Here is a 25909-nt window from a genome sequence, read left to right on the forward strand (position 1 = left end):
AGGTTCTGTCTGACATAGAGTTTTTCTGAGGATATATTCCAAAAGCTGGGACTCTCCCCCTTTGATGGACACTAGTAGCTTGTCTCTACTGTTCCCAGAACCAGAGATATCAGCCTTCCAACAGCTGGTTACTGCTCCAGCTCCACACACCTGGTATGTAGTTTTATATACTCGTTGGCAGATTGCTCTGCCTCCTGAACTCTGATCCCCTAGTCCCCAGTAACATTTGGTAGGTGGGATTCTCTAGTTTATAATTTCATTAAAATCTAAGCAATCTATTTCCAGGAACTGGAGATATCTGCAGTCAAGCAAGCTGTCCTCCCACCAGAAAATTATGAATAATAAGCCCACTCCACTATGCACCCCTCCTCTGCATATTAAACATCCTCTACCACCCTGGAAGTTATGTATCAGGGTCCCTTCATTCAGCCCAATACCCCCTTCTCCCTCCCCATCTCCCACCATCTGTGCAGTAAAGGGGTAATTAGTGGAAATTACTGATCCAGGCGCTACATGCTGAGCGGTTGATATAATACCCCCTAACACCCGCAGGACATCAAAGCTTCCCCCTCCCCTACCGCTGGAGGATCGTAGGGGCCCCAATACATTGCTATGCCCAGGGGTCTACACTGCTGTTGACGCCCCTGTATGTATGTATGTATGTATAAATATATATATATATATTTTTATTATTATTATTATTTATATACATTTGGTCTATCTATAATACTTTAACTGTCCCGGCATATACTGGGTCACCTAAGTGTCCATCTCCGTGCTTTGCTCCGCCCCTCTGGAAACCCCCTTCTGAAAATCCTGCGTTTGCCCCTGCATGGGACTTCATCAGGGGTTCGCTATAAACATATAAAAAGCACATTTCAGAAAAACATTTTCAACGGTCTGGCACTCGCTTAAGGGGAAACAACAGGCTCCGGGTGCCCTCCTATGTCCAAGCACAGATAACCACGTAGTCGGGCGGCACTCACGGAAATAACTGGACAGACACTCAAAGTGCGCTTAACGTTTCAATCTTTACAGATTTTCATCAGATGCTTCTGGTGAAAATCTGTAAAGATTGAAACGTTAAGCGCACTTTGAGTGTCTGTCGAGTTATTTCCATGAGTTCCGCCCGACTACGTGGTTATATATATATATATATATATATATATATATATATATATATATATATATATATATAAAATACCTGTCTGCTGATGCATACCTATTGCCGTAGATATAATTCCAGTATAATTCCTGTTGCTTACCTAGTTTACTGAAGTATAATTCCACTCAGTTGGTGCCTACCAACTAACGTATATATAATACCTGTCTGCTGGTGTCTAGTACTGACGTATATATATATATATATATATATATATACCAATGTGCATAAGGAGGCACTCTGAGTCGGTTTGCAAACGTGAAAAAAATCACAAGGTGTTTATTTGGTGGGCAACGTTTCGGGGCTGCACCCCTTTCTCAAGCCTAAAACAAAGAAAGGGGTGCAGCCCCGAAACGTTGCCCACCAAATAAACACCTTGTGATTTTTTTCACGTTTGCAAACCGACTCAGAGTGCCTCCTTATGCACATTGGTATTGGGGGATGGCCTACACAGGACCAGACCAGAAGAACGGCACCTGGGCAAGTACATTGCATTAAGCCACTGAGGAGTGCCGGTATTATTGACTGTATATATATATATATATATATATATATATAAACTCTCTTTCCGTTTGCTCTCTCACCCAGCAAAAACCGTGCTGACACCCGGAGCTTGTCATCCACTGCGAGTGGCCATATATCCTAGCTTGTCGACAGCTGCAACTGGCTTTTTTCTTCAGAAATAACTTGCACACAAACTTGCTATGCAAAGCTGTTTGTGTGCAAGTTATTTCTGAAGAAAAAAACCCGTTGCAGCTGTCGACAAGCTGGGATATATATATATATATATATATATATATATATATATAATTCCCATCTGCTGGTGCCTACCTACCTTACTGACATATAATTCCACTCAGTTGGTGCCTACCTACTGACGTACATATAATTCCTGTCTGCTGGAGCCTAGTACTGACGTATATATGTAATACCTGTTGTGTGTCTAACTGGGACATTTGAAAAAATTACAATTACTACCACAACTCAAACCATAATATCTGGATACAAATATAAGCTAATTGGCCACCTTGAATTCTGGACATAAAATCGTTACCTGCCAAGAGTCCCCACGTTACAATCAAACTATACACAACCTGAGTGGGTAAGAACATTGGGGGTATACTTTCAATATAATTGTGTTATATCGTGATAGGCATGTTATTTGGCAACAAAGTACTGTAAATTTTTATATATATTTTTATTGTTTATATTTTAATGTGTTTTTACCTTAATAAATTGTTATAGACATTACAGTGCGCTCTCAGTGATATTGCATATTCTTCTGCTTGTTTGGTTATTTTGGGAGCAGCTCACTAGTATGTTTATGCAGTAATTTAATGTACTTTTTAATTAATTGCGCCTGATATACCAGTGGTATAAGTTTTTTTAGTTTCTATATGTAATACCTGTCTGCTGGTACCTACCTACTGACGTATATATATATATATATAAATCTGTCTGCTGGTGCATACCTACTGCCGCATATATAATTCCAGTCTGCTGGTGCCTACCTAGCCTACTGACGCATATTTAATTCCAGTTCACTGGTGCCTACCTAGCCTACTGACGTGTATATAATACCAGTTTGCTAGTACCTACCTAGCCAACTGACATATATTTAATTCCAGTCTGCTGGTGCCTACCTAGCCTACTGACGTGTGGATGACACCAGTTTGCTAGTGCCTACCTAGCCTACTGACGTATATTTAATTCCAGTCTGCTGGTGCCTTCCTACTGCAGTGTATATATAAGTCTAGTCCCTGGTGCCTGTGGCATAACTCCACAAAAATAATGCAGATCCAAAATATGGAGGATTAAAAATACGGAAAGATGAAGAGCCGTTAGTCATGACATAAACATCTGTTCCTCTGTTGGAAATGGTGGAGGATTCAAAATAAAGGATCCTTTGATAAAGCTGTGGATTACAGCGAAACGCGTCAGTGGTGCCATCCAGACCCTGTTGAATCCTGGACCTAGACCACATTCGCCATCTCCAATTGGGATCCATCCGAACCAGCCCTTATTTTGAATACTCCACCATTTCCAGCACAGGAGCAGATTCCTTCAAGCTCTGAGCGCCCACCACCCTCCAAGGTAACTGGACACCAAATCTGGACCAAACCACTACCATTGAGGAGGTACCAACAGCGCAGGACTGTGCCCCAAGAGTGGACGGTAAATTAAACATCTTCCCATCTTTTGGGATCTTCTTAAAGGGCGTAATCGGAACAGACAGACCCCACAAGCACCTTCTATTATGCTAATATTCAAGGAATCATAGGACTAAAAGTCTAGTGCACCTTTTTAACATTTCATTATACAGTCTATCAATATCACTGCTTATTTTTACATTTATTGGATTTTAATTATAAATGATCACTGTACATGTAATAAATTGTGTTTTTTATTGTGAAACCAGTCCAATTGGCTTAAGTATCCTAATATTAGCGCTGCTACCTGTTTTTCTTGTTTTGTTTATGTCCTATTTTTGCAACATAAGGGTGGGTGGGAGGGCCCAAGGACAATTCCATCTTGCGCCTCTTTTTGTTCTTAGCATTACGTGCTCTTCGGGGCCTAGTTTTTCAAACTGACATCCTGTCTGCCGCTGCAGTGCCACTCCTAGATTGTGCCGCCTACTTGTGTCGCTTATAATAGTCATCCAGCTACCTCGGTGCAACCTTTTTGCCTAAAAACAATATTGTGAGGTGTTCAGAATAGACTGAAAATGAGTGGAGATGAATGCTATTGAGGTTAATAATAGCGTAGGAGCAAAAAAAATAAAAAAATTCTGCGAGTTTAGCAGTTTTTATGCCTTTTTTTTTTTTTTTTTTTAAGTCAGAACCCAAAACCCATTAGAACCCAAAACCTGAAGGTAATTAGAACCCAAAACCCCAAAAAGTGGCCGGTGCACATCCCTAATATCATGCTGGAGTGTGTTTACTTAGTGATTTAAATCCACCCCTTATACAAAATGGCAACTTGATAACTCACCCCTCCAAAACACTTGCTAGATATGCAGTAAGGTGGGCCCAAAAAAAAAAAATTATGAAATTCAAATATTGTGGAAAAGTTGTGAGTCCATAACAGCAGGTGTGGCTAGGGGGAGGACCAGAACATACATACTGTGTCCTCTCTAGTGTAGCAGTGCTGCTGCGCTGTGGGAGCTCCTGTATGATCACCATGATGGGGATCTGGCCATACACAGCTCAGGTCAAGTGTCGCCTGATACTGTACAAGCCAATAGGGATGGCCATCAACTATCAATGTTCCCAAAACATTGATGGTTGGGGACCTAGTGCTCGATGTTTTGTGTATTAACAGGGGAGGTTCGAATAGTTTTATGCCATCGATGGACAACATCCGCTGGCAATGTTTTTTTTCTGCCAGTCCCTGTGTCCCGTCTCTCCTGCCTACCACTCTCCGTCTCTCATATATGCGGTGTCACTCTGTGTATTTTGCTGCTGTTTTGGCCAGCGTGGCAACCTATGGAACCCCGCCCAGGGCCGCCGACAAGGGGGGTTCTGTGGGTACAACTGTCCCGGGCTCTGGCCTCTGAAGGGGCCTGGGCAGCTACACACATCAACAGCAGCATGGTGCCACACCGCAGCTGCACACCGCCTCCCCCACCCGGCACCCCCCCAGCCAGGCACACACAATGCTTCTGGATTTTCCTCTTATTTTATGATTGCCATCACCTGTGGTGATACAGCTTTCTCATCAATGAACCTGTCTAAAACAGGTGATGGCAATCATAAATTAAAAGAGAAGTCCAGAAACAGAGCATTGTGTCCCTCCTGGAGAGGATCATGTTGGGAGGTACGCGTGCAACCTATTCTTCTGTGCATGCATGGCTATTGGCTAAATGGCTAAGTAATAACCATCGATGGTAAGAATGTTTTATAGCCATCGATGGTTCCTGCTGTAAAAAACAATCGATGGAAACCATCGATGGAGGATGTGTCGATGCGATGCTGGCGTGGCGATCACTGAACGAGGCACTAGCAGCACTACATCACGTGACAACTACCACCCAATGAGCGGTGTGGCGCGCATTACGGCCGGCAGCAGGAGATGGCAGATACGCGCGGGTCAGTGTATGGCCGCCGGAGCTCAGGGCTTTTGCTGAACGCATCCCCGGCTCAGGGCGGGGAGACTGGGGTTCTGGATGAAGCGCTAAGGCGTTTTGCCGTGCTGACCCGAGCGATAACTGTTAATGTACGAAACGTCAACGCCAACCTGGAGAGGTGCGTGCTGTGTCTGCGGCGGTGCGGGTTGGGTACACGCCGGGCTTCTCTTGCGCTTTTAATTCTATTGACATAATATTTTCCCACAGGAAGAGGACTCGGGATATGTCGTTGTTCTGATGAAAATCGGCCATGTTTTTGGTTTGCTGACTGAGTTAATAGAAAATGTTAATTAATCATGTTAATAGAATGGTTGATACAAACATAGTTTAGTTACCATTATCCGTAGTGTCTTATTTAAAAATATCAATGCCTCTTTTCCCAAATATTGAATTACGAAGGTGCAGATATTTTGCATTTGTGTCTACATTGTATTTTTACACTGCAAATATAATTAACATATTAATAACACTGTCCAGACACTTCGTTACAGGATTCTGGGGTAGATTTATTATTGAGGCACACTTCCTGCTTTGCCTCATTACTCAGGCGAAGCAGGAGGAGAGACCAATAACATACCCTCCAACATTTGAAGGGCAGAAATCGGTACATACACATAGAGGGGGCGTGGCCATGGCTAAAGTGGGTGTGACCACTGGTAAAGGGGGCGTGGTCATCCCCTTTCTGAATGTGTACTCGGCACTGTTGGAGGGTATGCCAATGAAGCCTCAAATATACAATGGTAAATGTGTTCCTAAACCGAGTGCTTATGAACGCATGTGAGCAAAATGGGTGCAACAATTAAATAGCCCTGGTAGACCCCCACAAAAGAATTAAATCTGCCCCAAGGTGTTTTTAAAAATGACAATCTGTAATTTTTCTCCACTTCTCCCCAAACTTTAATAAATCGTCCCATATACCGTATCAGAGGATAGTCTACATACAGTATAAGAACCCCAAGAACACTCAGGTCAAAATGACAGGCGGAACATGAAGGATTCTATTTATTTATTTATTTATTTATTTATTAACAGTTTCTTATATAGCGCACACAAATTCCGCAGCGCTTTACAGAGCATAGTTATTAGCAAAAACACATAACAAATTACAGCACAAGACCATTTAGGACAAGTACATGGTTAATATGGATAGTTGCATCAGGGGACAGGACACTGAAGCAATCATCAGGGTGGCAGTGGTTTATATATTCTAAGAAAGGCACATGAGGAGAGAGGGCCCTGCTCGTGAGAGCTTACATTCTAAAGGGGAGGGTTAGACAGACAGGGGTGACACAGAAGGGAAAGAAGTGGGCATAAACAGGTTAGTATGAGAGATGGTCAGGTTTTATGCAGGAGGGTGGGAAGGGGTCAGCTTAGTCCTTGATATTTTAAGTCTAAAAAAGAGCTGGGTCATCCAAGAGTAGACAGCAGAGAGACAGTTGGAGATATGAGTGAGGATAGAGGGAGAGCGATTAGGAAAGGAGTGGTAGATTTCAGTGTTATCAGCATAGATGTGATAGTGGAAGTCGAGTGAGCACATAAGCTCACCCAGAGAGGACGTATAGAGAAAGAGAAGAAGAGGGCCAAGAATAAAATTTTGGGGGACACCTAAAATCAATGGAAGAGCAGGAGAGGTGAGGTCATTAGAGGTACAGCTTGGCATTTTCAAAACTGACAGTGCAAATACAAGCATTAACAGTGATAGTAAAAGTTGTTTGCAGATGTAAAAATGATGATATTATGGTTGGATTGCCAGATTAAGCAGCCACAGGTAGTATGTTGTGAGAATAAATTAAACTCACTCAAAGCAGTCTTTGGTTTTCTCTATAATCTATAATCTAGTCCAACTGTGAGAGTTCTAGTTCTATACACAGTGTAAGTGCTGCCAGGTTCCTGTATCCTACCGTAACCAAATGCGGTCAGGAGTAGGGCGCGGTGGTCAGGAATCCGGCCCCTGAGCGCTGAGGAGATGACACATCCAAAGTGTGTTGTACCAGGAGCTGGAGAATGCTGCATTGTAGTACACGGTGCGCGGATGGTGCAGAGTATTCCGCGCTTCCGAAGCAGCAGCCCTGGGGCGAGCAGCAGTGCCTGTACAGGGAGCCCGCAATGCCAGGAGCAGGAAGCAGACCGCACTCGCCACCACCATGTCTGCACCCACGCACCGACCGCGAAGTCCCATGCTGTGCTAGCTCTCCATTCTGTGTGCTTGGTGTCCGAAAATCACCACTGCGCATGCCAGAGAGGGCTAGCACACACACTGTGATCTCCCCTGATTGCTGTGCGATGGGTCCGCGGTGCCGTCACGACGCGTCGCACGCTGGCCCGGGACCCGCAATGCACCCTTGGGAACGGGTGCATTGCGGGCAGAAAAACCGGTACATTCGGTACACTTGAATTTTGCCGGTACAGACCGTTTAAAAACGGTACTGTACCGGCAAAATCGGTACTGTTGGAGGGTATGAACATCTTGCCCGTCGAAGTGGGGGAGCGCTGATACCTCCTCCTGCTTCCTCCCCCCCCCCCCCCCCCCGGCCAGCTGGACTGGGCATGCGCGGGATCTCGCTACTCGCGCAAGATCCCCAGCACAGCTAAGAGGCGGCAGCAGCAGGGACAGCGCTGTCCCTGCGGTGAGGATAGGACATCACCAACTGCAGCTGTTGAAGTCGATAGCTGCAGGGGGCGGAACGGTCAGTGATGCTGACAGTTCATACGTTAGGTAGGAGGCAGGCGCGCAGTATAAAATATAGGTACTTGTTTCCTAGCACGGCGCCAGTGATAAAAATTGTATCCATCGGGACCCCAAAAATCGTGTCCATTGCATGCAACCAAATCGCATGCGATGGACGCGATTTTTACATTGGAATCAATGTAAAATGGTCCCTGAAACCCGATTTTACATTGGCCCCAATGTTAAATGGCCCCCAGACCCCAATTTTTTATTGTTTCCCAACCCTGATGGGTCAAATGCCCCCCCATTGTTAATGCCACCCCACGATGAACGCCAACCCGAAGCGTTGCGAGCGCAGCGGTACGCATCCTCTGTCCTTTTCATACCCCCACTATGCACGTCGGCGTGGAGTTGATTTTATATAGTGTGGCGAGTGCAGCGAGCCACCGAGTCCGAAGCATGGCGAGGGCATACGCATTACTTCACATATATTAGGCGTCCCCTCGCGGGGCTCGCCACACTGTATAAAATCAACTCCACGCCGACGTGGATAGTGGGGGTATGAAAAGGTCGGAGGACGCGTACCGCCGGCTCGCTGCGCTCCCCACGCTTCGGGTTGGCGTTCATCGTGGGGTGGCGTTAACAATGGGGGGCCATTTGTCATGTAAAATACCCATAAGGGTATACAATATAAAATCGGGTCCATTGGACCATTTAACATTGTTCCCTATGTAAAATCGCATCGGTCGCATCGCATGCCTTAACTTAAGGCATGCGATGGACGCGATTTTTTTAATGGTCAGGGAAAAGGCTAAAAATAGCCCTAAAATCGCGTCGGTCGCGTCCATCGCATACCTTAACTTAAGGTATGCGATCACCTACGCCGGGCGCCGGGCTAGGAAACAAGTACCAAAATATCATCCCTGCACTATGTCTCCTGCACCGCACGTTAGACACTCGGCTGCACAAGGATAGCGCATATTGCCCTGATTGAAAGATAAGTCTACCCTTCTGTTCTGTAGAAAATGGGTAATGTGATGTTAGCCTAGGGATGGCTATACTGCAACCAGCTATTGATAGTAATAAACAATGTGATGTATGACCATCGATAAATTTACCTGACTTGCCTGTGGCCAGAACGAACCATCTAGTTATATCCCATTGATGGCAAAAGTGTTTAACATTGGCTATAAACCAATGATTTTGAATCGTTGTTGGCCATACCTACGTTAGCCTTTAGCTCTAGTACTGTGAGGCCACTTTTGTGCACTTTTTTTGCATCTATCATAAATGTGTTGCATATGATTATGTATGTATGATATTTTAACTTTTTTTTTTTTTTACACCTGTGCTTTCCACATAAAAAAAGCATTTAACTCTACAAGAGACAGACATGTTGGTATTAAGGAGTGGGTGGGGTACTCATTGCTAGTAAGAAGGTCTTTTCCATAAAGTAATGGGTACTTGTTTCCTAGCACGGCCACACCGATTTACATCGGGGTGGACGTGTCGGAAAAATCGGGTCGATCGCATCGCATGCGATTTGGTCGCATGCGATGCGACCGACCGATTTTCAACCCGATTTTTTTATTGAATGAAATGTAAATCGGGTCCCTGGGACCCGATTTTACATTGGATTCAATGTAAAATATTCCCAACCCCCCCAAATTTAACGGCGTACACCCCACCCCACGATAGACGCCATCCCGAAGCGTGGCGAGCGCAGCGGTGCGCGTCCTCCGACCTTTTCATTCCCCTACTATCCACGTCGGTGTGGAGTTGAGAATAGAATAGTGTGGCGAGCGCAGCGAGCCACCGAGCCCGAAGCGTGGCGAGCGCAGCGTATACCTGTGAAGTTATACGCGTCCCCTCGCGGGGCTCGCTGCGCTCGCCACGCTTCGGGCTCGGTGGCTCGCTGCGCTCGCCACACTATTCTATTCTCAACTCCACGCCGACGTGGATAGTAGGGGAATGAAAAGGTCGGAGGACGCGCACCGCCGCCCCTCGCGGGCTCGCTGCACTCGCCACGCTTCGGGTTGGCGTCTATCGTGGGGTGACGACGGGGACATCTATAATGTGAAATGGGTCATATTGGCCCATTTCACATTTTTCAAATTTTTTCACGATTTCAATGTTAAAAAATATTTTAACATTGAAGCCTATGGAAAAATCGGGGGCATCGCGTCGGGACCTATGTTAATGGTCCCGACCGACGCGATGCCCCCGATATTTTACCTTTCCCGACACGATTTCAATGTTAAAATATTTTTTAACATTGAAGCCTATGGAAATATCGGGGGCATCGCGTCGGTCGCGTCGGGACCAATGTTAATGGTCCCGACCGACGCGATGCCCCCGATATTGTGTATAGCCGGCAAAATGTTCCTGATTTCAAAGGAAATCGGGTCCATCGTATGGAACGTGTACCTTAACTTAAAGGTACACGATCCATAAGATTGTGGCCGTGCTAGGAAACAAGTACCAAATAATGTATTTACATTGGTGGGTGAATGAATGCTTCTTATTGTTGTCTGTGGGGGGAATTCAGTAATAGGTAAAAAAAAAAGTTGGATATTTCACTCCCAATTTTGGACTACTGCGTGTATGCGTGCTCCCTATACCTGAGATTTCAGAATAGTACAAAAAATGGTTGCAGGGTTTTTAATCAATGAAAACAAGGGTGTGTAAAAAATCTCCCCTCTGCCTACTTCAGCCAATTGGAAACTTACTATTGCTTAACTAGTCCTCATGTTGGTTGATGACAGGGTCCCAGAGCAAGTCCTGGTCATTTTTCCTGCAGGTGTACAAAGAATTTCTATAGAAAATACTGCGTCCCATTTTAATTCCTACAATTGAATAGCATTGGAAAAAACCACCGGAAATTGGATTCCCACCCCCATATGAGTACAAAGCTTAAATACTGTATGTCTTGCCTGTCAGCAGGGCTTTATTTTGACAACCAAGATAGGTGAAAGTGAAGACACAATTGTCCAGTGATGATATAGTGAATCCTGCTGGAAATCATTCAAGTTATTATCTGTTTACACAGAATACTGGAGGATAAATCGGACATAGAAGAGCTGGCGAGAATGCTGGTATGTTACTCAACATAGATAAATGTATTAACGTTTTCCCATTCCTCCTCTACAGACGCAGAACTAATTGCCTAAAACAAGTCTGGACAAATTATTCCGATAACAGAATCAAGGGTCAAAATATTAAAATCCAGCAATTCTTTATGCAAAATGTGAATTAGGAGCATTATGCATAACTAGTAAGCCCACTCAAAGCAAAAGCTTTGCAAGCTAGTCTGCCACCTCCTGGGTTTGTGTATGTGTGAGAAAGAGATGTAGTTTCACTCGGCCAGCAGATAGCAGTATTTTGGAGACTCGGACACAAGACATACATATAGGTGACATGAGAAAAGAGAAGCCCCAGCTGTGCACTCATAATAATGATACAGCGATGGTGCTTTATACCAGTGTTTAGCTACAGAAGTGTGTATACCAGCAATATGTTACAGGTGCCCTCACATAACCGCTTGTGATACCAGGTTGTGGCCCATGTACAAGCAGCATAAGTGTCCATACATACTATCCAGTACTATGACATAATAGCAGGGGATGTGGTTAACATTCCGGCAGTCAGAGTACCGACATAGGCATCCCAACTTGTGGCCCCAAGACTTAATTCCCCCATTGATGAGGATGCTGTCATCCTGATCAGTGGCATAACTATAAGGCCGCAGCCCCCGCGGTGGCGGGGAGGCGCTGGGGGTCTACGGGTGCTATTTTTTCTCCGCCAGCTCCCCACTGCTTGTGGGTGCAGCGGGGAGCTGGCAGGGCGCGGAGGTACCTGTATTCAGGGAGAGCCTGGAGGTCCCTGCGCCTGCGGCGCTGAGTATGATGTTGCCGGCCGGGGTCCCTGCAGTGAAGTGGAAATAACGTGCTATCTCCGCACCGCACGGACCCCCTGCCAGCTCCCCAGGGGGGTCTTTTAACGGGGGGCCACATTGCATACTAGTGTGTACCCACGATTATGTGCTTCCAGCTGTCATCAGCAGGATCATTACATCTGACAGACAGGCCAACTCCGCTGATGCCAGCATGCAAGTAGATGTGGAGTGTACCCTATATTGTGACACATCTGATATATTGTGCAGTGTTTAAGCCTGATGTATAGGTGCATCGGTCATGCTGTGGCTGGGTACACAGACCATGTACTGTGTATCCAGCCTTAAGCTAGTTGGAACCAAAATCTGAAAATGTCTTCCGAACAATTTACAACCAACCATTTGCTCCCAAAAGCTGGAAAATGGTAAAAAAAAAAACTGCAGTAATTTGCATAAATTGAATTTAAATAAAAAGGCTTTAAGCAATTTGTCTGACCATTTTTGTCTGTTTTTCCATGTTTGGGAGCAAACGGTCAATTGTCATTTGCTCCCAGAAATTTCCAGATTTTCATTACATCCAGTCAGATTGGAAAGATAATTTTATAGTGTAGCATTCCTCTAAAGGTGCGTACACACAGGGGCAAAATATTGTGTCTTGTTTTCAGCAGCAACCAGAGATGGGGGGGAGCCAGGGTTGGATTGGTTGCCAGGGGAGCCGCCGAGATTATTAGCTGGTCGCAAGCTCCAGCGATCATAAGGGGGCTAAAAACGGGAGAGCGCACCCAGCGATTTATCACCGGTGCACACTCCAATCGCTGGCAATATGGTCGCTCAGCGACCATATTGCCAGCGATTTTTGCCCGTGTGTACACAGCTTAAGAATATAGGGGCAGATTTATTATTGGTGAAGTGCTACAAGTGGCTGGGGATAATGCAGTAGCCCATCAGCTCCTAACTCATTTTTTTTTAACACTGCCTGTAACTTGAACTTTGGGAGCTGATTGGTTGGTGCATTATAACCGGCCATTTTATCACTTCACCAAGCTTAAAATATCTGCCCCACAGTAACTTAGGGGTGAGACCTAATGGCAAAATATATTCCAGTTGATGTATTTCTCCTATGCCATGCCCCAAGCGGTTATAGAAGGCAGCCATAGTTTGCATGTAGCCTATATTGTACAGATAAAGTACCCAGAAGCATGTGCTAATAGGGGCCTCTTCTAAGCCATAATCAATACTTTAAGGTTAATAGCACTTTGTAGACAACAGATAGATTACTATGAACTTCTAACTAAGCAGCTAGACATTAATGTCACATTCATCTTTTTTATTTTATTTTTTTACAGAATTCCCTGGGAGCAGACAAAAAATGAGGGAAACTGTGACTATTTCTCCAATTTTACCCAAGGAGTCTGGAATACAACAACACTTTAAAACTACACACAAGATCACCCTGTTATATTGCTGTGCAAAGTGGCTGATACTCAGTCTTGCATCGGATCGTCTGCTTATAAACATAAGCCATGTAAACACAGTGCGATGTAACTATATAGGCAGCAAGTTAGGCAGAGTTGCACCATGTGTACACAGCTTTTCCCCTGCTGGAGATGTGTGGTCCTGCTACGTTGCTTTTTCGGAAAATAGACTGTGCAGGCAAGGCAATTGTGCCTATTCCACACAGTGTATATGGGTATGGATCATTAGGTCACCAGCATGTTGGTCTACAGTCAAAAGGTCGACATGGGGTTTTTCACATCTCTTTTCCCGAATGTCGACATGGACACAAACGTAGCACCACGTCGCGTGGCTCACTGTGCCTCGCCATGCTTCGGGCGCACTATTTTATTCTCCCACCACGCCCTAGTGGATGGTAGAGCGTGAAATACCGCCTGTCAGCTCAAAAAATTTAGAAAAATGCTAATGACCCAATGACATTATCCCGTGTATATGGCCGAGTCAGCCATAGGGGGTATTTCAGACCTGAATGTACGGCTGCAAATTCGCACAGCGGCTGATTATCGTTGAGCTGTGCATAGGCCTCCATGCACATGACCAATGCCAGTCAGCAATCAACTCCTGCAACTTTTTCTGATCGCTGTCTGTAGGCGCATAGGGTAGGAAACCGGCTGTTTAGTGGGAGTGCTAACAAAAATGCAGCCATGCCAGAAAATAACGCTGGGAGTGTCCGGAAAAACCTAGGTGTGCCAAAGGCCTGTTGGGTGAGGGCGTGAGCATCAGCCAGGATATGCCGTTATCCGTCCCATTGCCGAGTAAGTCTTGGACTATGATGGTGAACGCTGGCCATTCGCAGTTGTGTGTTCAGGTCTGCACCGGTCTCCTAGTCCAAATCGCCCATGACCTTATTCAAAATCACCACCTGCACAGTCCAAGTGTACACCCTTTTACATTTGGGAATAACCTGTTGTATATCTGCTGTTTGGTCTTAAAACCTGTGTGTGCAAAAATACATAGTTTGATTTAAACGTTTTTTTTTTGTTAGATTTATTAATCACTGTTGGTATAATTTACAAATAAATACTGCTTGTATATGCCCCTCGCAATCTCCCATCCGCAGAAAGGAAAAAGTTTTTCAAGTCCCTTTTGTATTGGGAAACGGACATAATTGTCCGTAATTCTCCATGCTGAGAAAGAAGAGGGGCGACATTAAAACCACTTCTAGTGAGGACATGTGAGAGATGATGCAGGGATGTGCCATTAAGAGACATGAAGGGTAAACAGTGGTCTGACGGGTCAGTGAAGGGTTTGCCTTTATGAAAGATGTCAGAGGAGGGCACAGAAGAATTTCTTCTCTCTGAACGGGTTTTCCGATGTGGGAACTGGAGTGATGAGTGGATCCTCGCACGCATGAGCATCACAGAATGTCATGAGGTCTGATGCTGCTTTCGAGACCTGCACAGAAAGAACAGGTTAAACTGTCATATGCATAGAGCCGCATAATGGATGATATGAAACTGGTTCTAGTACTTTTAGATCTCTTAATTTTCTGCAGGATGGAATAAGTATCTGTATTAGGCTTTGAAGCATAGGTGTTAGTAGCTAAGGCATGTGCATTACTATAGCCAGAAATGATTCACATTTACTGTGCTGCCTCACAGCGCTGAGGTTCTTGCATTTCATTCCCACCACTGCCCTTATGTGTGGAGTTTGCATCTGCTCCTGTGCTTGCGTGGGTTTCATCCCGGTTCTTCCCACAATCCAAAAATATCCTGGTAGGTTAAATGACTCCCAACAAAATTTACCCTAGCTTTGAATGTGTGTGCATGTACAATTGAGAGGTTGTAAGCTCCACTGGGGCAGGGACTGATGTGACTGTCAAGATATTCTCTGAAATATGTGTGCTTTTTATAAATAAGTTAATACGAGTTGGGATGTTCAAGGGGTTGCCCCTTATAGGCACACCTTCTTTAGTTGGGTTCCCACCAAGCACCAATCTTGTGAAATTGCAACATTGCATCCCTGGATATTTGTTGTTACTTGAATGTTTCAAAAAAGGAACATTGTCTTCTAAAGACCCCCATACACTAGGCTGACTCGTCCTTAGGACAAGTCGACACTGATTTCCCTGGCAGCTAACCGGGATGGCTCACATACGATTTGACGTGCCTTATTTTATGCGATTTATCACATGTAACTCCCAGGGAGCTGTGGGGGGAGCAGAGGGAGCCAAGCTACAGAAGAATACAAAAGAACCATACAAATTAATGGGCAGCCACTGGTTGGCTACGAGAGCTCTCAGCCAATCAGCGGCTGACTATTCATCTCTTTGTATTTTTTTTTTTTATAATTTGCCCTGCTCTCTGCGTCACCCCAGCTAAAAAGCACCCACGATGTGCCGATGACAGCTACACATAAGATTTATCTTATTTGCAGCACGGATGATCCTCCGATTCGAATCGAACGGGACATTGGATGTGATACATATGATTTGTGCCTATAACATCAGATTTCTCGGCCTGCTCGACCGAAATTGGGCCCAAATCGCATAGTGTATAGTGCCTTAAAATTGGAGTTATTACTGGATGTGGTAACTGGCTGGAATGGCCATGGCATCCGCCTGTGTACTTTTAGCTGGCCCATTCCTCCCACACCTGCAGTTTGGGTGGTACTCTTCTCTGCAAACTGTCAACTGTTACATCTCCATGTAATGTCAATGGGTTTAAGCCTAAATAAACTGTTTTGTTTGATAAGTCAATTTGCAAAGTGAAAACACTGGACAGAAAATTGATTACAAAATATGGAGGATACATGGGGGGGGGGGGGGGGCAGTCAATGCCAGGTCCCGACAGTCGGGACCCTGTCCCATTTTTGGCCGGCAGACAGGATTCAATGTGCCACCTGCCGATCTGTGAAAAGGGGGCGTGTCTGTGAAAATGTCCATGGATTATCGAGATCTGGCTGTGATCTCAACAATCCACGGCTATTTCGGCAAAAAGGGCCCAACGGGCTTTTTAGTCTGGTCCATTCTGTGGATCTGCCTCTTCAAAGCTATCAGCAGTATTGAATTGGTGCCTGCCACTATTTCCCCTGTTGGAAATAGAGGGGGGATTGAATACCCTCCCAATTTATTGGAGAAGTCTGAACTAGAGTAGCGGTAATTACAATGGTGGATGAATATATAAATCTGTGCTGAGGAACTACTGTATTAGGCTACATCGCTTCCAATTCCGCAGAATGCGAATGAGCAAGAGGAATTGGCGTATGCGGTTCCAGGAGCAGCGAGACTTGCAGGTAAATACAGCAAGTTTTCTGCATTAGCTGCGGGTCTCACTGTTTTTTGGGGATTACCCCAGAACGTTATAGGGCGAGGGGGTTAAACAGCGAGGTTTTCTGCAATTTTTGCTGTTTAACCCCCCTCGTCGGCCACATTGAATACCTGCCAATGATGGATGTAACTGATGTGCGAGGGTGTGCATCATCAGCGACACAGAGCATAGGGGGGCGGGGGGTCATCCTGGTTGGCTCGCTAAGCAATGGTAGTTTGCTGCTTAGCGAGCCTCCTAACACCCCGGGCGTGTGAATGCCCACCCCCTGCTGCCTTGCGAATATCCCCGCTGCACTGCGAATGGATGTTTTCCATAAACAACCATTCGTAGGGCAGCATGCGGGGCCAAAATCATTCAATGGTCGTCGACCATCAAATGATTTCTACCATGCTCGCAAATCTAAGTCCGTATAGGCTGACTTAGACTTGCGGCATCCTGGTCCGAGAACTGGGTGGGCGGCTGATGGCCTGTGACGTTAGCTGCCTGCCCCCAGAAAGTTTGCATGGGGACGCCCAGCATTTTGCATTTTCGTGGTTACGCCCAGAAAAAGCAGCCTGCCTGCCTCCAAACATCATCACTAGTGCGAACACGACAGGTACCGATTTCAGTAGAATCAGGCCCATACACTTTAAACAATATGAATATTTTTGTCATTCTTACCCGTCCATACCAATAAAAGTATATTCTTACAGTGTTTTCGTACCTTAATGCGACACATAGAGGCTTCAATCTTCAGCTGCTCCACAAGTTTTCTGGCCTGCCCAACACTCAGGGTGCTGTTTACCGGGGTTTCCCCTTTCATGGTGCTGCCTAGATTGTGAAAAGATCTTGTAACTAGGATGAATATACAATACACAGGTGTGCGGTTCAGCCAATGCTTTGTTTTTGTTGGCATACAGTAACAAGGGAATAATTCCAAGTTATAGAACCTACAACCCCTATCCACAGGAAGGCAAATGTTAAGGAGATACTTTGTGGTTATGTAAATTTGACAGTTAAATATGTTGCAGAATAATAATGAAAACATTAAAAAAATGTAATTTGCATTAAGGGACAGATTCAATTAGATGCTGTGTTTTACTGCTCGGCTATTCAAATATTATGCAATTGTTCCATGCCGTAAACATGCTTCTACTGCACTTAAACCTATAGATTCTGGGCTATGTGCTTGGAATCTATTACTGTGCACAGTAAGTGCGGAGAGGGCCTTAAACACAGATATTTCCATGCACTTTGTAGGGCTTACTGCATGGGGTAGTGGCCCTAATCGCTTGGCCAGAGTTTGAGAGTAGTTAATTGGATCTGCCCCTTTTTTGGGTACTTGTGTATTTTGGCGGCGCCCATCGCATCGCATACCATAACACATACGATGGTATGCGATGCGACGCGATATCGTACAATAGTGCACGATGGCATACAATTTTGAAATTGTATGCCATTGTACATGGCATACGATGCGATGCGATGCGATTAAACATTGTATAAGCACCCTAATGGGTGCTTATACAATGTTAAGCACCCAAATGGGTGCTTACAATGTTAAATGCACCCCCACGCCACCCCCCACTATAAACGTGAACCCGAAGCGTGGCGAGCGGCGGCGGTACGCGTCCTACGACCTTTTCATACCCCCACTATCCACGTCGGCGTGGAGTTGAGAATAGAATAGTGTGGCGAGCCCGAAGCGTGGCGAGAGGACGCGGATACCTTCACAGGTAAACGCGTCCCCTCGCGGGCTTCGCAGGTGTCCGCGTCGCCACGGACACCTGTGAAGCCCGCGAGGGGACGCGTATAACTGTGAAGGTATCCGCGTCCCCTCGCGGGGCTCACTGCGCTCGCCACGCTTCGGGCTCGGTGGCTCGCTATGCTCGCCACACTATTCTATTCTCAACTCCACGCCGACGTGGATAGTGGGGGTATGAAAAGGTCGTAGGACGCGTACCGCCGCCTCTCGCGGGCTCGCTGCGCTCGCCACGCTTCGGGTTCACGTTTATAGTGGGGGGTGGCGTGGGGGTGCATTTAACATTGTAAGCACCCATTTGGGTGCTCAAAAGCAGCCTTTAGGATGCTTATACGATTTTTGGTCGTATAGGGGGTAAAAATCGCGTCGCATCGCATGCCATCGGGTGCATGGCATGCGATGCGATCTGTTCGTCGTACGACGGACATCGGGGGCGCCGCCAAAATACACAAGTACCCTTTTTTGTTTTTAAAAGTATTGAACAAAATATATACAATGAAATAAAACTAATTTCTGCTTTCATTTCCAACAAATATAGAATTTATTATATGTATTTGTTAGTAATTTTTTTAATTTTTTTTTGTTTCTCAAATGTATCTTTTTCATTATGTTAATCTAATACTACCATTGTTAGTTTTTAATCACAGTATAGGTATATAAGCACTGGTGCTATACTTGGAAATAGGCTTTCCCATACACGTTGTAAGTCAGCTTCTTGTGTAAAACTATTTCCCCATCCATTAGTGCAGGGATAGTTTGCTGCAGTGGCACTGCTGCATTGTAACACCTAAGATGACCTACTTGGAAAATTACTTGGCCACAATTATGCTAGTGCTTTCAAGAATGAAAGCTATTATTCCCATTCAGTCATGCTCATTCCTTACAGCGGGGGTTGTTATCACTGGTTAATTTAAGTCTGTATAGTATAGCTTCTTTCAGCGCTAGTACATACATCAACAATGATAGAAATCATCTCAAGAAGTCTGACTTAATGTGATGCCATAATGCATTTGGCGCTATTGGCAATTCAAGACACTTTCTAAAAATGTTCTGTAATTGGCCAAAGAGACCCCAAAGACCAGGACAGATTACTTATTCCTGTTTACCAAGAATGTTTTATTATATATGTGTAACACAGCACTTACACGGAGGGCACTGACATGGCAGGTGCGACCCCGATTTGAGGACTCTCCTGTGCACTTATTTGTTATAGTGAAGTGAAAAGGGGGTTATTAGCTTAGAGTACAGGTTCCCAAATGTGGTCCTCAAGGCACCCCAATGGTCCAGGTATGAAGTATATCCATGCTTGGCCACAGGTGACTTAATTAGTAACTCAGTCTGATTTAACCATCTGTGCTGAGCCATGGATATACCTAAAACCTGGACCATTGGGTTGCCTTGAGGACCGCGTTTGGGAACCTCTGGTTTAGAGTGAGAACAGGCCTCCCACTATTCATATGACTTAAGCAAAGCAGGTGTAAATTAAAAACATTTCAATAGTTACATTTTGTCGTGTACATTGGCATTACAACAAAGTACTGGACTATGACAATCAGGTTATTAATGAATGCGCATTTTATGGGATTCCATAAATATACAAGTATATAAAAGCAAGTGTTCTTGAAAACCAGTAGCCTCCTACTCTGCAAATGCCCCTGTGTACTGGTCCGACTTGTCTGAGGCACAAGTCGGACCAGTTTTCCTTTGAACTTCCCCAAGAGTCCTTCATACGGGATGCAGTTACCATCCCGGCGGTCAGGATCCCGGCGTTCAGAATCCCGACCGCCGAAATGCCGACACTTTCTCCCTCCGTGGGTGTCCACGACACCCCTGGAGGGAGAATAAATTAGTGTGCCGAGCGTAGCGAGGCCCCGGGCCCGCTGCGTGGCGAGCGCAGCGAGCCCGCAAGGGGGGGCGATCCACGTCCCCCCCCTTGTCAGCATTTCGGCTGTCGGGATTCTGAACGCTGGGATCCCGACCGCCGGGATTCAATACTGAATCCCTTCATACAACTTCCCACTTGATGTGCCAGTTTTTTTAATTTTTATTTAATCTTTATTAGATTTTTAAGAATAATAATTACATAACAAGAAAGTAGTACAGACATAAAAGAAAATGTACAGATATTACATTAAGTCGAGTCCAGCTAAGTGGTTTCGGTATATGGATGTTATTTTATATAAGGTGGTAGTATTAACAGGTTTCATTTATACAGTTGCATGGTAGGAACAAGAGAAAAAAAAATAGGATATGATTATATACATATTATTACTGTAGTTATGCTACTTTGGTAGTCACACGTGGATATATTTAGGGCTTAAGCTGATTTAGGGCAATGTTCCCTCTAATTTTACGAAAGCTGTGTGCGTGCGGCAAAAGATTTTGGCTGTGCAACTTTGGAAGGAAATTAAAATTTTTGTGCGTCACTTCTATATAACTGGAAAATGACATTCAGCATTTGTGTTAACTTTACTTTAAAATGATATTAAACATTCAAAACACAGCACACAATGTAGTTAATGTGTGAAACACACATTGAGTCCACAACTGCAAAAAGGGACCACTGCTGCTTTGTGCGCTCTGTATTGTCTGTGCGCACGCTCGTTGAGTTGTGTGTGTGTGCGCGCGCGCGCGCAGCTTAGAGGGAACACTGGTCCCGGGGGAGTTTAAGGGAGGTTGGATGTGATATATCGGGTGTGCTAAGAAGCACCCACGATGTGCCCCTGATGGCTGCACATACGATATTTCTTATGTGAGGTAAGTCAGACCTCCGACTCAGACCAATATGCATGGGACTGCACATCTGCTCGATACGGATGTCAAACGTGATTGGAACAATCTCTCCAGATTTCTTGGGCCGATCCATCGGAATTGGGTGAAAACGGCAAATTGCACTAGTGTGTGGGAGCCTTTAGAGTTGGTTACACAGCCAAATTTAAATACAGAGGGTAATCCAATTGCGGGCGAAGTTTTTATGTCCGCAAGTTTGGCAACAACTGCCCTTTACTGCATTTTGGTTATGGGGCTTTGTACAAAATTGTGCAAATCCAGGGGCAGAAAGGACCACTGGGGGTGCGAGATGTGGTATTGTTGCCGGCATTCCAACTCCATTGCTACAGGCACTCACACCCTTCGCCTGCCATTGGATTCCGCTAATATATAGAAAACAATCAGGTGTCTGTATATCTACCAAAAAAATTATTGTAATGTACAAGTAAAATGCAGTTAAAAAACAAACTATAACAGTCACAAACAGTTAATAGGATAAAATATATTAAAATATCTGAGTATATATGTGTGTGTGTGTGTGTATGTGTATACATATATATATAAATACATACATATATATATATATATATATATACACACATACATACAGTACATACATTGCACAGGTTAAACCTTCAAAGATCATCATCTAGGATATTTAAAGCAAAGTTCATTAAATATTTGCTTTCAAATTAAAGTCTTAAGCCTGCAGGGCTAGAAGGGTTGAGAGCCTCAATGCTCATGGTAAACCCCGACATGGTCTTCATTGCTGCATGAAGCATGCTGCATATACTCCATGGTTGTATCCATGGTTCTAAGATCAAAAGCACCATTATACAAAAATTGTGCGTACTTGGTTAAAATACAAGATTCTATTCCTGCAAGTATGCATGTAAAGGCACAAATCAGCTAATGCTGGTTTGTTCCTATGAATGAATTCTAGTGGACATTATCAAAAATGTATAGTGCCCAGAAAAGAAGTGTCAGATACAGGGGCAGATGTATTAGGCCTGGTAAAGAGAGTGGAAGGTGATAATGCACCAGCCAATCAACTCCTAACTTATTTTTCAAACATGGCTGATTGGCTGGTGCATTTATCACCTACTATATATATATATATATATATATATTATGTCTTCACCAAGCTTAATACACCTACCCTGCAGTAACTGTCATTTCACTTCCCAGCTCATTGCTGGGGCAGCCTCTAATTCATGGGTCCTCAAACTGCGGCCCTTCAGATGTTGTGAAACTACAAATCCCAGCATGCCTTGCCACAGTTTTAACACTCCCTTATAGCAAAACTGTGGCAAGGCATGTTGGGATTTGTAGTTTCACAACATCTGGAGGGCCGCAGTTTGAGGACCCATGCTCTAATTGGAGAAGCAGTCCTGGCATCAGTTTGGTACTTAATAAATAGGTACCAGGCCTGTGTTCGGCAGTGCTAATTAGTCTTCTGCAGGAGATATTGCGTGCATTGGCTAAACCCAATACTTCAGTTTCTGCATTATTAATATATTTTATTTATATGGTGCCACAAGTGTTTTTCAGCGCGGTACAAGGGAACATTACAGTAAATAACAGAGATTACAAATAAAAAGTGCACCACAATCCAAAACACACTACAGCTAAAATGTAGGTAGTGAGGATGTGATCAATGTACTACAAGGGGCTGGTGGCCAAAGATGGAGATGAGCATGTGGATGAAAATGGTCACTGAGGGGGTTATTCTGCTTGGAACGGTGGGACCATATACGGGTGGATCAGGTTTTTTTTTCATCTGCGCATGTGTTGCTTTCGCAATGCGCATGTGTGGCGACCTCACACCGCTCACGGATGGGTCTCTCCGTGCGAAAAAACCTGTCCGCAAGAGCACGGTCATTGTGGGTGGCAAGTGGGCGTTTTTAGGGGAGCGGCCGGAATAATGAGGAAAACTGGGTGTGCACACAAAATGCACGTTGCCACAACCGCCTCGATCGGCAAACGCACTGTGCATTTTGGCCCAAAAACAGGCGGACACCAAAGATAGCTCCAGACCACCCCTAGAGATACCGTAGGAGAGTGGACGCCTGGGTCTGCTAATTAATGCTGATTACTACACCTGAATGTAATAAGCAATGCTGCAGGCTATTAAGTGGAAACCATTATTTCACTACCTGCAAGCCACACACAGCCCTCAAACACATTGGAACCTTATCTTTCTACACTTCTCTACATGTAAAGGATGGTTTAATTTTAGGTAATATTCATTCTAAGTCCTGGTTATATATGTCAAGGTAGTTATTTTATAACCATCTACACCCAATCAGAAAGTGTTTTTGTATACTTTAAAAAGCAGGACACGCAATTCACAGAAGTCGACATGTGTCAACTTTTTCAATTTTTTTTTTATGATTGGCAGCCACAAGCACTGATTTTGCCTGGTACATTGACCATAAATAATATGAATTGATCTTGTTCCACCTACCCAAGGCACCCCTGCAAGTGTCCTGAGGCACCCCAGGGTGGGAACCACTGCTTTAACCTGATAAATATGTTGTAAAGCGATGCTGCGCTGAGGATAGCAGTCATTCCTAATGGGTTATGTAAAAATGACTTGGTTCCAATGGTTTTTGGGCAAAGTTATCAATCGTCATAAAAAAAATCTTTAGTAACAATAAAACAATATTTTTAAATTAGTAATAAATGGATAAAGATCATTACCCCTAAACAACAAGCAAATATATATATATATATATATATAGTTTTTATATTCTGTAATTCATTTTTGGGTCCTATCATTCAATAACAATTGAAGAATATTAGGAAGCCTTTGTAATTATATTAGGGGCTATTCAGACCTGATGGCTCAGGTCTGAATTAGTCCCCGGTTCCGATAAGGGGGGTTGGCGCATATGCAAACCCTGGGAGCAAACGCCTTTGGTGAGTTTCATACTCACCGGACGGTCGCAGGGGACCACCCAGCAGTTAAAGGGCGTGCCCATGCATCCTCAGTTAGGGCGGCTGACATCACATGACAGCGCCTGCAGAAAGCGACCATCTGGAAAGTAAGTATTATTCGATGGTGAGCGACCATAGAATGATTTCTCCTTCTTGAGGACAAATGCGAGCAGATGTAATAACATACACATCCCCTTGCATGCTAGTGTGGGGATTCGCTTGGCCGGGAAGTTTGCATTCAGCGAGGTGGCATTTACCTGCTTGCTAGGCAGTAAACATACACAGCCTAGCGAGCAGGTCTGAATCGGGCCCTTTGTCACAAAGGAAACCTACATATGTATTTATAACCACATCAATGTGCCTTTTTTTAAATGCGATAAATCGCAATGCAAAAGTTCTCCCGGGGAGCTGCCAGGGGAGTCGGATACTATACAACAAGGGTGCTAAAAAGCACCTGCAATATGCTGATCATGAGCTGATTCCAATATACCATGTGCTGCAAGTATGATCTACATGATCTGATCCGATGCACATGGAAGCGCTCATTGTATCGGACCTGATGTCAAGCACCTCCGATTTGGCCCGATCTCATCCAATCTACCAGCCCAATCAGTCGGAATGGGATGAAATCAGACTGTATGGGGGCCTTAAGATGCACCGTATCATACAATCACATATTGACATAGGTTTGTGTCTACCTTGTAACTGGAGCTGTATTCTGCCATATTCTACCATATTTGTGAAACAATACATTTATTATAAATCTGTTCTTCCTCTGGTTTCCTAGCTGCTCGGATTGCTTTACTACAAGTCCTATGCATTCCATGTTACATGTGCCCTCAAATAGGAGGAGGCCATAACATTTTACCCATACATTCATGGTGCACAATTACAGAGAAGATACACATTTATGGTTAATTGTAGGGGAAAAAACTAAATTGATATTCATTCATTCATTTCAGTGGCTGAAAATGAAAAATGAATTATTAACAAAGAAATATTCACTTGACACATCCTATACAACCAGGGTTTAGATAGATCTGTATGTTCTTTTACAGACATGTGATGTTAGTATTGTAGATGTTTTGTCTAGAAAGATTTTCTATAGAAGCAGGGAGGGGCATCCTCTAACAGACTCTCAGAGAAAAAGACTCCGGCTCAATGTGTATGGTGCAATAAAGGGGTCCTGATATAAGTACACTGTCTATGCCCTCTATTCCCCACTGCAATGCAAAGGTTTATGTGGCTGGTACCCACCTGTCTGTTTTGGTGATGGAGGGATACAGGATGCTGAGAGCAGCTCCTTCACTGCAGCTACACCAAACACTCACACCCTGCAACAAAGAGAAATGGGGGAGGAGAGACTGGGGGAAGGAGGAGGATGGTGAAAACTGAGTGAATGACTGAATATGCTCAGGCAAAGCAAGGCGAGAGAAAGATGGAATAATATGGGAGGAGACTAAAGAGTGAACTGTATGTAATTGTAGGACAAGGTCTGCAAATGTGCTGCTAATAACAGCTGGCCATGGACATACACATAATGGTCTGTTATTGTCTGCAGCAACAAACCTGAAACTCCAAAGAAACATTTACATGGATATTCTCTTGTTAATTGCATTATTAATGTCATTGCCTATTTTGGATTTTAGCAACAGTACAATAATATATTAAAATGCAATAGTATCTGTCTGCAACCTCCTGCATTCATTCAATGACATGTGTAGTGGTGCACTGCATACATATATACATACTGTAGGCTTATTTGCAAAGATGGGAGTTCTATTGAAGATGAGATGTTGCAACCAATCAGATTCTTTTAATCTTCTA

At 44.4% G+C, this 25909-nt stretch overlaps 1 protein-coding gene and 1 long non-coding RNA gene across 2 annotated transcripts; one reads left to right on the top strand and one right to left on the bottom strand.

Moving 5' to 3' along the window:
* Positions 1-5122: 5122 nt before the first annotated feature.
* Positions 5123-14335, top strand: LOC146044942 (uncharacterized). Its single transcript, XR_014465351.1, has 3 exons — positions 5123-5406; positions 11006-11051; positions 13195-14335. It is a non-coding gene; the product is annotated as an uncharacterized LOC146044942 (long non-coding RNA).
* Positions 13023-25496, bottom strand: GNG3 (G protein subunit gamma 3). Its single transcript, XM_083163616.1, has 3 exons — positions 25340-25496; positions 17336-17442; positions 13023-14758 (listed from the first exon to the last, which is right to left on the bottom strand). Exons 2-3 carry the CDS (start codon positions 17432-17434, stop codon positions 14630-14632), a joined length of 228 nt encoding a protein of 75 aa, XP_083019742.1. The 5' UTR covers positions 17435-17442; positions 25340-25496; the 3' UTR covers positions 13023-14629.
* Positions 25497-25909: the final 413 nt, after the last annotated feature.

The sequence above is a fragment of the Crinia signifera genome, chromosome 11, assembly GCF_055691185.1.
Source record: "Crinia signifera chromosome 11, ASM5569118v1, whole genome shotgun sequence".
Classification (NCBI taxonomy): Eukaryota; Metazoa; Chordata; class Amphibia; order Anura; family Myobatrachidae; genus Crinia; species Crinia signifera.